This window comes from Macrobrachium rosenbergii, chromosome 59, assembly GCF_040412425.1.
Source record: "Macrobrachium rosenbergii isolate ZJJX-2024 chromosome 59, ASM4041242v1, whole genome shotgun sequence".
Classification (NCBI taxonomy): Eukaryota; Metazoa; Arthropoda; class Malacostraca; order Decapoda; family Palaemonidae; genus Macrobrachium; species Macrobrachium rosenbergii.
The window spans coordinates 2,639,733-2,654,155 of NC_089799.1; the positions used below are offsets into that span (position 1 = coordinate 2,639,733).

Sequence of the window (14,423 nt, forward strand, 5' to 3'; positions counted from 1 at the left end):
CATATTCTGGGAAGCCAATTCCAGCTGACGTACATTTTAGAGAAAGCTTTGATTCTAGATCTAATTGATCGATTTATCTGCTATTTTTTTTTCTCATATTCTGGGATCCCAATTCCAGCTGACGTACATTTTAGAGAAAGCTTTTGTTCTAAATCTAATTGATCGTTTTATCTGCTATTTTTTTTTCCTCATATTCTGGGATCCCAATTCCAGCTGACGTACATTTTAGAGAAAGTTTTGATTCTAGATCTAATTGATCGTTTTATCTGCTATTTTTCTCATATATTCTGGGGATCCCAATCCAGCTGAAGTACATTTTAGAGAAAGCTTTTATTCTAGATCTAATTGATCGTTTTATCTGCTATTTTTTTTCCTCATATTCTGGGATCCCAATTCCAGCTGACGTACATTTTAGAGAAAGCTTTGATTCTAGATCTAATTGATCGTTTTATCTGCTATTTTTTTCCTCATATTCTGGGATCCCAATTCCAGCTGACGTACATTTTAGAGAAAGCTTTGATTCTAGATCTAATTGATCGTTTTATCTGCTAGTTTTTTCATATTCTGGGGATCCCAATCTAGCGCTGAAGCATATTTTAGAATAAACTTTTATTCTAGATCTAATTGACTGCTCTCACTGCCAGTTTTCATATTCTGGGACGCCAATTCCAGCTGACGTACATTTTAGAGAAAGTTTTGATTCTAGATCTAATTGATCGTTTTATCTGCTTTTTTTCTCATTTTCTGGGATCCCAATTCCAGCTGACGTACATTTTAGAGAAAGCTTTGATTCTAGGTCTAATTGATCGTTTTATCTGCTTTTTTCTCATGGCCCTGGGATCCCAGTTCCAGCTGACGTACATTTTAGAGAAAGTCTTTGATTCTAGGTCTAATTGATCGTTTTATCTGCTTTTTTCTCATATTCTGGGGATCCCAATTCCAGCTGACGTACATTTTAGAGGAGAAAGTTTTTGATCGCAGGTCTAATTGATCGTTCGCTTTCCTGCCATTTTTTCTCAGTATTCTGGGGATCCCAGTTCCAGCTGACGTACATTTTAGAGAAAGCTTGATCTCTAGGTCTAATTGATCGTTTTATCGCTTTTTCATATTCTGGGATCCCACTCCAGCTGAAGTACATTTTAGAGAAAGCTTTGATTCTAGATTCAAATTGATCGTTTTATCTGCTATTTTTTCATATTCTGGGATCCCAGTTCCAGCTGACGTACATTTTAGAGAAAGTTTTTATTCTAGATCTAATTGACTTGTTTCATATCTGCTATTTTTTCTCTCATATTCTGGGATCCCAATTCCAGCTGATTTGACATTTTAGAGAAAGCTTATCTAGATCTAATTGATCGTTTTATCTGCTATTTTTTCTCATATTCTGATCCCAATTCCAGCTGACGTACACATTTTAGAGAAAGTTTATTCTAGATCTAATTGATCGTTTTATCTGCTATTTTTTTCTTGCTATTCTGGGGATCCCACCCAGCTGACGTACATTTTAGAGAAAGCTTAGATTCTAGATCTAATGATCGTTTTATCTGCTATTTTTTTTCTCATATCTTCGGGATCCCAGTTCCAGCTGACGTATATTTTAGAGAAAGCTTGATTTAGGTCTAATTGATCGTTTTATCTGCTTTTTTCTCATATTCTGGGGGATCCTCTAATTCCAGCTGAAGTACATTTTATGAGTTTGATTCTAGATCTAATTGATCGTTTTATCTGCTTTTTTCTCATATTCTGATCCAATTCCAGCTGAAGTACATTTAGAGAAAGTTTATTCTGATTCAATTGATCGTTTTATCTGCTTTTTTCTCATATTCTGATCCCAATTCCAGCTGACGTGTACATTTTAGAGAAAGCTTGTATTCTAGATCTAATTAATCGTTTTATCTGCTTTTCATATTCTGGGGATCGCAATTCTAGCTGAAGTACATTTTAGAGAAAGCTTTATTCTAGATCTAATTATCGTTTATCTGGCTATTTTTTTTTCTTATATTCTGGGATCCCAGTTCCAGCTGACGCACATTTTAGAGAAAAGCTTTGATTCTAGATCTAATTGATGGTTTTATCTTATTTTTTCCTCATATCTGGGATCCAAGTTCAGCTGACGTACATTTTGTAGAAAGTTTATCAGACTAATTGATCGTTTATTTATTCGCTATTTTTTCCCTCATATTTCTGGGATCCCAATTCAGTTGAAGCACATTTAGAAAGCTTTGATTCTAGATCTAATTGATCGTTTTATCTGCCATTTTTTCTCATATTCTGGGATCCCAATTCAGCTGACGTGACATTTTAGAGAAAGCTTTGATACTAGATTCAATTGATCGTTTTATCTGCTATTTTTTTTTTTCTCATATTCTGGGATCCCACCCAGCTGACGTACATTTTAGAGAAAGCTTTTGTACTAGATCTAATTGATCGTTTTATCTGCTATTTTTTTCCTTATATTCTGGGATCCCAATTCCAGTCTAGTTATTTTTAGAGAGAAAGCTTTGATTCTAGATCTAATTGATCGTTTTATCTGCTATTTTTTTTCTCATATTCTGGGATCCCAGTTCCAGCTGAAGTACATTTTAGAGAAAGCTTTGATTCTAGATCTAATTGATCGTTTTATCTGCTATTTTTTTCTCATATTCTGGGATCCCAGTTCCAGCTGAAGTACATTTTACAGAAAGCTTTGATTCTAGATCTAATTGATCGTTTTATCTGCTATTTTTTCATTCTGGGATCCCAGTTCCAGCTGGAAGTACATTTACAGAAAAGCTTTTGATCCTGATTCAATTGATCGTTTTATCTAAGCAGGTTTTTTTTCTTATATTCTGGAATCCCAATTCCAGCTGAGGTGTATTTTTAGGGAGCTTTTATTGCAGATCTAATTGATCGTTGTATCGGGATGTTTTTTTTAGCAACTGTTCTCTTGCAATGTTGCAACCCAGTTCTGATGTGAGAATAATTGTTTCTTTTATTCTAGATCAGTTTGATCGCTTGTTTTCTTATTTTTTAGCAATTTTCTCTTGCAATTTTGCAAGCCAGTTTTCAGGTGAGAATAATTATTACTTTTATTCCAGATCATTTTGATCGTTTTTTTTTTCTTATTTTTTAGCAGTTGTTCTCTTGCAGTATCGCAACCTAGTTCTGAGGCGGGAATAATTATTTTTATTCCAGATAATTTTGATTGTTTTTTCATTTTTACAATTGTCTTTGCAGTATTGCAACTCAGTTCTGATGTGAGAATATTATTACTTTATCTCTCTAGATCAATTGGTCGTTTGTTACTTTAGCAATTGTTCTTCTTGCAATATTGCATCCCAGTTCTGAGGTGAGAATAATTATTACATTTATTCTAGATCTAACTGATTTTTTTTATATTTTTAGCAATTGTTTTCTTGCAATATTGCAACATAGTTCTGAGGTGAGAATAGTTATTACTTTTATATTGGATCTAATTGATTGTTTTTTAGTACTAGTAGTTGTTCTCCTGCAATATTGCAACCCAGTTCTGATGCTAGAATAATTATTGCTTTTATACTAGATCTAATTGATAGTTTTTGTTTATTTTTAGCAATGGTTCTCTTGGGTAACATGCAACTGAGTTCTGATGGTACTATTGATTTTATTCTTAGATCTGTTTTGATAGGTTTTTACTTTTTTTAGCATTTGTTCTTCTGCAACATTGCAAACCCAGTCCTGATGCTAGAATAAACGACAGACGTGCCCGTTTTACCATTAGATTCATTTCACGGTCCTTTAAAGGCTGTTTGCATCCAATTTATCACAGTGCTTAAGATTGACAGAACCTTAATGAAAAATCATTGCAACACTCTGGAGATCAGAAGCACATTCCAAAGTCTGGAAGTGGAGGAGATGGAATATTCAGTCCACGCCTACTTCAATGTTCATATACATGTGGGAAGGCTAAGGCATATATTTAGTCAAACACTTTTGGGGAACAAGGCCACTATTCCATTCCCAGGACACACGTGGGTGGTCCAGATGCAAGTGGAGAAGCCTATAACAAGATTTTGAGAACCAATGTGGGGCCCAATGAGCACCAAATGAATTTCACAGAGATCTGAGAGGATATCTGGCTAGAAGTGCATTTTAGGCCTAGAAGTCCATGTGCAGCCTCAGTGACACATTTAGGTAGTTTTTTTGTTTGGTCTTTTCCAGAAATTATATATAGAGAGAGATATATATATATATATATATATATATATATATATATAGCATATATATATATATATGTTATTATACACATATAGTTATATATATATATATATATATATATATATATATATATATATATATATATATACATATACATATATATATATATATATATATATATATATATATATATATATATATATATATATATATATATATATATATAGATATATATATAAGTGAACATTAAGCATTCTGTATATTTATAAATGAGCATTAAACTAACTCTATTCCCAAAAAGACATAAAAGAGAATATAAAAAACGATCAATTACAAAATAAAGTTCATTCTCGAAGCTGATTTTTTTTTTATTTTTTAGAAAATTTCACACGAATCTTTTAAGTCACTGAAAATCTTATAAAAAGAAAAACCTGCCCCCTCTCAAAAGACCCAAAAAAAGATAATATCAACGACGTCAATTCCAAAAAAAAAACAGCTCATTTTCGAAGTTGATGTTTTTTTTTTTTTTTAAGTTCATTCTCGAAGCTGTTTTTTTTTTTTTAAGGAATATTCACACACAGTAACAAAGTGAAGTATAATGAGTTGCCTGAAAGTTTCTTTCCAAATCATGGGGGAGGGGGGGTAGGGGTTGGTTTAGGGCGGGGGCGATTTCTTCATAATCGATCTTTAAGAAATTGGAAGCAAGTTCTGATCACATTGTTATGACTTGGAGAAATTTTTGAATTTTTCCCTTTAATTAAGCTTATTCATCTCTGTGTTCTAAGATTTATTCTATTTTCTTTGTAATATAAAGTCAACAATAATAATAATAATACACAATAATAATAATAATAATTTTAGTTATTCATTACAAGCCAGTCACAAACCACCATACAGTCACAAGCCACAATCTTTCACCTCCAACAACTGTTATGCTGCACCATCGCAAGGCACCATCACAAACAGTGTCTTCACCTGGAAGCTAACTACAAGCCACAGTCATGCTTCATTCTTCACTCCAAAACAATCATTACAACCTGCACTCACAAGCCACACCTTACCGCTACAATCATTACGAGCTACAATCATGCCACAATCTTCATCTCCAACACCTATTACAAGTTACAATCTTCACTCCAAACGATCAATATAAGCCACAATCATGCTTGCTAATCTTTTACCTAAACGATCATTACGATCTACAATTAGCGAGTCACAGTCTTCACTTCCAAAACAACCAATACATACCACAATCACAAGCCACAATCTTCACCTCCAAACAATCATTACGATCCACAATCACAAGCCACAAACTTCACATCCAAACAATCATTACAAGCCACAGTCACAAGCCACAATCTTTACCTCCAAACGATCATTGCAGGCCACGATCACAAGCCACAATCTTAACCTCCAAACAACCAATTCAAGCCACAATCACAAGCCACAATCTTCACCTCCAAACGATCATTATCCACAATCACAAGTCACAGTCTTCTACTTCCAAACAACCAATAAGGTTTACAATCACAAGCCACAATCTTCACCTCAAACAATCATTATAGCCACAATCATGCGCCAATTCCTTCACCTCCAAGCAATAATAATAAGCCACAATCACAAGCCATATTCTTCACCAAAAGAATCATTATCAAACCACAATCACAGCCACAATCTTTCAATTTCAAACAATCATTATAAGCCAGTCAAGCCATGTCTTCACTTCCAAACCATCATTAGAAGCAACAATCATGTTTCTTACACCTTTACCTCCAAAACAATCTTAAACCACAATCAGAGGCCAAAATCTTCACCTCAAACAAACTAACACAAGCCACAATCACAAGCCACACCTCCAAACGATCATTGATCCCACAATCACGTCACAGTCTTCACTTCCAAACAACCAATACAAGCCACAATCACAAGCCACAATCTTCACCTCCAAACAATCATTACGAGCCACAATCACAAGCCACAATCTTCACATCCAAACAATCATTACAAGCCACAATCACAAGCCATGTTCTTCACATCAAAACAATCATTACAAACCACAATCATAGCCACAATCTTCACTCTAAGCACCATTATGGTTACAGTCACAAGCCATACAGTCTTCACTTCCCTAAACCATCATTAGAAGCAACAATCATAAGCCACAATCTTTACCTCCCAAACAATCTTTATAAACTACAGTCAGGCCACACCTCTACCTCTAAACAAACCAATACAAGCCACAATCATAAACATAGTCTATACCTCCAAACAATACTGACAAGGAACAATCACAAGCCACAATCTTCATCAAACAATCATTAGTACAATCACAAGCCACAATCTTCACTTCCAAACAACCAATATATGCCACAATCACAAGCCACAATCTTCACTTCCAAACAACCAATATATGCCACAATCACAAGCCACAATCTTCATCTCCAAGCAATAATTACAAGGCACAATCACAAGCCATAATCTTCACTTCCAAACATCCAATATAAGCCACTATCAAAAGCTACACTACCCCAAGCACTATAAGGCACAATCGTAAGCCATAATCTTCACCAACAAACAATCATTACAAACCACAATCACAAGCCACAGTCTTCACTTCCAAACAACCAATGCAAGCCATTATCACAAGCCACACCTTACCTAAGTAATAATTATGAGGCACAATCACAAGCCACACCGTCACTCCAAACAATCATTCCAAGCCACAATCACAAGCCACAATCTTCACTCCAAACAATCATTGGCAAGCCACAATCACAAGCAAAAATTCACTTCCAAACACCTAATACAAGCTACAATCAAAAGCAACAATCTTCACCTCCAACCAATACAAGCCACAATCACAAGCCACACCTATATGCAAAACAAACATGGATAGGCTGACAATCTTTACCTCCAAACAATCATTACAACCCAGAGTCACAAGCTACAATCACAATTCATAATGACCGTTTACAATATCAATTAATAATCATCAGCCCATAACACCTCCTCTTTTGTTAATATAATCCACGAAACCAGGGCTTTCTGATTACGTGAAACTGAACCACCAGAGTTTGGAGATACCACCTAATTAAATAATGGAACTGCCATCTACTTCCATTATTGGTTCCTAATGAGTATCGAGAAATGTCATCTCACTTGGTGGGCATGGTGAACGGAAATTAAGACCTGGCACCAGGTTAGAATGACGTGTCGATCATGACGTCTTATTTACACTGCACGCCCCTTTCTGTATGGTTACTGTTTATATCGTATTAAGAAATTGTATATATATATATATATATATATATATATATATATATATATATATATATACCTTTGATAGAAATAAGGTGTTTTTATTTTTCAATACAGGGCAAAGTCATTAGTGCTGCTATAACAAAAACAATTGGTCTAAAAGTTTGAAATTGGTCATATTATTTTTATTATTCCCACTTCAATAACGTCAATGAAAGTAAATTTAGATAGAGTTTAATCAAAGAGAGTAAATTGGATGGTTGGGTGAATATGATTGTTGAGGTGCGCACATAATATGATTATAAATATTCACATATTAAGGATTACGAGGAAAGGATAGTAAGATTCTTTATTAACATTAAGTATTGTGCATAGATAGTAGTATAGCAGCTAACATTTTAATGAATAAAGTTACAAGACTTGAAGTAGAATATATATATATATATATATATATATATATATATATATATATATATATAAGTAAATAAATAATAATATAGTGTATTTATATATGATATATATATAGACATGAGGGTAATAAAAGAATATATATATATATATATAGTATATATATAAAGATATATATATATATATATATATATATATATATATATATATATATATATATATATATATATATTTGTGTATATATATTCACTTTTATTACCCCCTCAAAACTGGCCTAAAACAAGTCTTCCTCTTTCGTCGTCACTATGAGACTCTATGATGATGAAACCACATTGTCATGGATATTATCTAATGACCAGTACTCTCTCTCAAAGTATTCAGAGCGCCGAACAGCATTTGCCCAAACGTCCTCTGTCACACACAACTTTGCTTCATTCAGTCTTGCATTGAGGTCCGTTCGTGTAAAATGGTGAAGGGATGATCGAACGTACTTCTTCATGACACCCCATACTTGCTCAATAGCATTTAGCTCTGGGTGTGCTGGTGGTAGCCGAACTAATGCGAATTTGGCAGGCGAATGGTATTTTCCACTGTGAAACTGGGAAGCGGTCGATTTTCCTGCATATTTTGAGTAACCAGGTCGCAGCGTGGTGGGTATGTGATAACAGGCTACAACCAATTTAGATGATAAGCCTTTTTGGTGCCAGAAGATTGGTGGCCTCCAAGGTGACTGCAAAGGAGCGTTGTCGTGATGACGAGAACTGATGGCTCTTCAAAGATAGTAGTAATTTGTTGCCAGCTATCGCCATGGTAGTCTCCAATATTATTCTTTGCTGTATAGCAAAGGAATGAATCTTCAATAAAGCCCTTGTTGGTACCAGCTGCTACCACGACAAAGTGTTCACCATCTCCTGGCGGAACCTGTCGGCTATATGTGGTAGTTGTGGATGGTTGAGTTGTGTCCACCCATCTCTTGTTGTGTCTATCCAGGAACCATGTCTCAATCTAAATAGACCACCTGTCTTCCTCACGAGACTGTCTGAGAGCCCTGAGCAGGGATCCTTTTACATGCTCTATGTCTAAGGACTCTTTTCTTCTAGCATACATTTTCGCTGGTCAGCGTATATCGAAATCCCATCTTGTGAAGTACTTCTCCAAAACGAAATTTCCACGTGCCTTCAGGTAATATTCCTTCCTTCTTGAGTTCTCTTGTCAGAGTAGTAATTGTAAAGGTATCCTTTGACAAGAACTTGTTGTGAACATATCGACGAATTGTACCGACGGTAAAAGAGTCGAACACATCTTCAGCTGGCTGTGTGGAATGAGACTGTACTGAATCTGATGAGGGCGGTGATAATGGTGATGGCGATGGAGCTCTTGAAGGCGATGGAGCTATTGATAGTGCTGGCGATGAGGGTGGTGATGGTGATGGGACTGGTGATGGTGGTGGAGTTGGTTGTCCTACAATTGGCCGTGAATGTGTGGTGCGCCTGACCATCTGACGAACGGCATTCCTTGTCATATCCATGACATCAGCAACTCGGTCATACGGTCTGTTTGGGTAAAAAAATATTTGTTCTCGTGTAATTATCTATCGAACAACCTCTCTCTTTATCTCTTTATATATATATATATATATATATATATATATATATATATATATATATATATAAAGAGAGAGAGAGAGAGAGAGAATCTGATAATGCATAATATTCAACTATGCATGTCCATGATGGTACGCCATTAAACATGACAACATGATACCAACCTATTCAATCCAATCTTCAGTTTGTTGTTATCTTGTTCCCTCTTGTAGTATGTTAAGAGTCGCAACACAAAAGCATTACGACAACCTTGTGGACAATGGTGAAGCATTGTAGATATGATATAAAATGTCAATATAGGCAGGTTAAGTGTCAGCAGGAACCTTGTCAGTGCCTACCCCAGACGTGTACCTTCCCAGCACGATCAATTCTCTCTGACTGCCATCCGAGATTTTGATTTTTTTGTCTTCTTTTTCGTAAGAATTACCTATTAATTAAATAATAAACACAAGTGAGGCTAAAAATGAGTTTATTCAAACAGTATCTTAGATTCCATCAAAGAGCAGTATAATTCACTACAACTTATATATTATTCTTGAGTATCACAGAGCCGGGCCGTGGCGGGTGTAAACGTCACGGCCCCACGCCATGGTCGACACACGCCCGGCGCCTAGTTGCCAGGGTCTTAATTCCGTTCTCACCATGCCCACAAAATTGAGATGACATTTCGATATAAAGTAAGACACAAATGCGGAGTAGATGCTTGAATCCATTTTTCTTAATTAGTAGGTGTCTCAAACCTGCGGTTTCGGTTTCCACATTAATCAGAAGCCTAGTTCATTAGTTATATTAACAAAGAGAGTGTTATGGGCCTTGAAAATAGTTAGGTGAGGGTCTTGTGACCGGAATTCCAGAATCCATTTCTCCTGGTAAGGATAATGTAATCTGTCGGCTATCAACAGAACCTTTCATATCATAATGTTTGAACGCTGCTGTGTGCTCTCTCTCTCTCTCTCTCTCTCTCTCTCTCTCTCTCTCTCTCTCTCGTTCTGTCATTCTCTGTCCTAATATCAACAGTAACTAATTACTCTTACGAAGACATTGCCTTGTGGTAGCTTTCTCTCTCTCTCTCTCTCTCTCTCTCTCTCTCTCTCTCCTCCAATCATCAAACGTAGCAAATTGCAGCCATAATCGTGCTTCTGGCAGCGATATAGGATAGGCCACTACTAGTGGTTAAATTTCATGGGCCGAGGCTCATACAGCATTATACCGAGACCACCGAAAGATAGACCTGTTTTCGGTGTCCTTGATTATGCACTGTACAGAAAACTCGATTGTGCCGAAGAAACTTCAGGAACAGTATCAAGTTGATTTAAATGAGTCTAATTAGCTTTCTTATTTTTCTGTACGGCTTATAATCAAGGCAACCGAAAATGGATCTTTCGGTGGTCTCGGTATAATGCTGTATGAGCCGCGGCCCATGAAACTCTCAGGTGGCCATGGTGGCTCAGCACAGGCGTACACAGGCGTGATTATGGCTTACTTGAACCTTAAATAAAAATAAAACTACTGAGATAATAGAGGCTGCAATTTGGTATCTTGATGATTGTAGGGTGGATGATCAACATCTAATTTGTGAAGCCCTCTAGCCTCCTTAGTAGTTTGAAGATCTGAGTATGGACAGAAAAGCACTTATGATAGAAAAAACTGACAGAAAACTACAGAGGTGAAAACTATGGACAGAAAAAGTGTGGGACATAAAAGCAGAAGACGGAAAACTTTGGACAGAAAAAGTGCGGACAGAAAAACTGTGGACAGAAAAAACTGCTGACAGAAAAAGTGTTGACAGGACAGACAAAGACGGCACAGCAGTTTTCTTTTACAGAGAACTAAAACCCCGTCGCTAATTTTCCTTTCTGAAACCAATACTCGATAAATACTTTGATCTTCAGGAACCTCCTTAAAATGCCGGAGAATCTGGAAAGTTCTGATGGACTCGACTTTGATAAAGAAAGAACCTAATTTGGAAAAGTGTGTTAAGTTAAGGCAGCTCCAAGTTTGTAATGCTTCCATCAGTGGATTCTCGCTAAGGGCTACCTGTCTGTAATGCTCATTTCTTAAACGGTGCTGGAAGAAGGTGTATATGAAGATTTTCTTTATGTTATTAAGAAAATAGCTGTATATGGGATCTCTTTTCTTTTGTGACATGAAGCTACATGGAAGATTGACCTTATTTAAAAATAAACACTGAAAACTTTTTCCTGATATAAAGGTATATGAAGATTTGTCTTTATATTAAAAAGAAAACATGAACTGTCTTTTTATGAAATAAAGGTAGAACAAAGATTGTGTATATATATAAAAAGAAAAACATCAGAATTAGGCCTTTCTTTTGTGAAGTAATGAGTTATGCCTTATGGACCTGACAGCCACTGGAATTCCTTATGACAGGCCACCATGCAAAAGGTGGGCAGAAATCCAGTTTTAGATGACAGGGGCAAAGCGTTTCATGAATCGAACTGGTATGCCCAACCTTGCAGACTCTAACAGCCACTTCCTTAAGGAGACAGGCTACCATGCAAAACATGGGCACAAATCCAGTTTTGATGACAGAGGCAAAGTTGCCTATGTCTCGAAATGGTATACCTAAGCTTCAGGACCTGACAGCCACCATTTCCTTAAAGAGACAGTCCACCATGCAAAAAGGTGGGGCAGAAATCCAGTTTCGAATGACAGAGGCAGTTGCCTATGACGAAAATGGCACCTAACTCAAGTGGACCTGAGTCACCATTTCCTATGAGACAGGCCACCATAAAGGTGGGCAGAAATCCAGCCTGACACAGAGCAAAGTTGCCTATGTTTCAAAATGGTATACCCAACCTTAAGTGACATGACAGCCAATTATTTCCAAGGAGACAGGCTGACATGCAAAAGTTACAGATGATCTGTTCTGATGGACAGAGGCAAGCTGTCATGTCTCGAAATGGTATACTCCAACCTTAAGTGGACCTGACAGCCACCATTTCCTTATGAGACAGGCCAACCATGCAAAAGGTGGGCAGAAATCCAGCCCAGCGACAGGGTAAGCGTTTCATGTCTCTGAACTGGTATACCCAACCCAAGTGGACCTGACAGCCACCATTTCCTTAAGGAGACAGCCACCATGCAAAAGTGTGTATAGAAATCCAGTTCCGATCACAAAGGTAAAGTTACCATGTCTCGTTGTATACTCCAGTCGCTAAGTGGACCTGACAGCCACTGATTTCTTAAGGAGCACAAACAACACATGCATGTGGAAGAAATCCAGTTTCGATAACAGAGGCAAAGCTGCCTATGTCTCGAACTAGCATATACCCAATCTAAGTGGGACCTGACAGCCCCTCATTTCCTTAAGAGACAGGTCACCTTGCAAAAGGTGGAAGAAACCAGTTTCGACACAGAGGCAAAGTTGCCTATGTCTCGAACTGGTATACCCTAACCCAAGTGGACCTGACTGCCACTCATTTCCTTTAAGGAGACAGGCCACCATGCAAAAGAGAGTAAGAAATCCAGCTCGATGACATAGGCAGTTGCATGCCCAAACTGTATAACTAACCTGCAGAACTGACAGCCACTCATTTCTTAAGGAGACAGGCTACCATGCAAAAGGTGGGCAGAAATCCAGTTTCAATGACAGAGGCAAAGTTGCCTATATCTCGAACTGGTATACCCAACCTTAAGTGGAACTGACAGCCACTCATTTCCTTACGTATAGGGTACTATGCAAAAGGTGTAAGGTGAAATCCAGTTTCACACAGAGGCAAGCGCGTGATGACTCAACAGTATACTCCAACCCATGACTGACAGCCACTGGGATTTCCTTAAGGAGACAGGCCACCAAAAGGTGGGCAGAAATCAACTGATGACAGAGGCAAAGTTGTCTGGTGTCTCGAAAATGCAAAAATGGTATACCCAACCTTATGGACTTGACAGCCACTGATTTTAAGGAGACAGGCCACCATCCAAAAGGTGGGCAGAAATCCAATTGTGATGGCAGAGGCAAAGCTGCCTATGTCTCAAACCATATGCCTAACCCTAAGTGGACCTGACAGCCACTCATTTCCTAAGGAGACAGGCCACCATGCAAAGGTAGGCATCCAGGGGCCTGATGACAGGCAAAGTTGTATGTTGTCTCTGAACTGGTATAACTAACCTTATGGACCTGACAGCCACTCATTTCTCTTAAGGAGACAGGGGTACCATGCAAAAGGTGGCAGAAATCCAGTTTCAATGACAGAGGCAAAGTTGCGATGACTCAACTAGTATACTCCTGACCTTAAGTGGACCTGATGAGCTACTTGGATTTTAAGAAGAGAGGCCACCATGCAAAAGGTGGGCAGAACCAGTTTCGATGACAGAGGCAAAGTTGTCATGTTCCTGAAATGGTATACCCAACCTTAAGTGGACATGACAGCCACTCATTTCCTTAAGGAGACAGGCCACCACGCAAAAGGTGGGCAGAAATCCAGTTTCGATGACAGAGGCAAAGTTGCCTATGTCTCAAACTTATATGCCCAACCTTAAGTGGACCTGACAGCCACTAATTTCCTTAAGGTGTCAGGCCACCATGCAAAAGGTAAGAAATCCAGCTTCATGACATAGGCAGTTGCATATGTCTCGAACTGGTATAATCCAACCTTAAGTGGACCTGACATCCACACTACTCTAAGGAGACAGGGCACCATGCAAAAGGTGGGCAGAACCAGTTTCAATGACAGAGGCAGTTGCGTATGACTCGAACTAGTATATCTGACCTTATGCACCTGACAGCCACTGATTTCCTTAAGAAGAGGCCACCATGCAAAAGGTGGCAGAAACTAGCTTGATGACAGAGGCAAAGTTGCCTATGTCTCGAAATGGTATACCCAACCTTAAGTGGACATGACAGCCACTCATTTCCTTAAGGAGACAGGCCACCATGCAAAAGATGGGCAGAAATCCTGTTTCGATGACAGAGGCAAAGCGTTTCCATGTCTCGAAATGCAGGCGCACCTAACC

The 14,423-nt window shown here is 37.8% G+C and overlaps 1 protein-coding gene across 1 annotated transcript in view; it reads right to left on the bottom strand.

The window, feature by feature from the left end:
- The window catches only part of LOC136837422 (uncharacterized), a 37,343-nt gene extending 28,003 nt beyond the window's left edge, over window positions 1-9,340 (bottom strand). The window contains exons 1-2 of the mRNA XM_067102202.1: window positions 8,948-9,340; window positions 8,519-8,847 (exon numbers count right to left, since the gene is read on the bottom strand). Of these exons, the coding sequence (XP_066958303.1) occupies window positions 8,519-8,847; window positions 8,948-9,340 (722 nt within the window). The remainder of the gene's footprint in view (window positions 1-8,518; window positions 8,848-8,947) is intronic.
- Window positions 9,341-14,423: the final 5,083 nt, after the last annotated feature.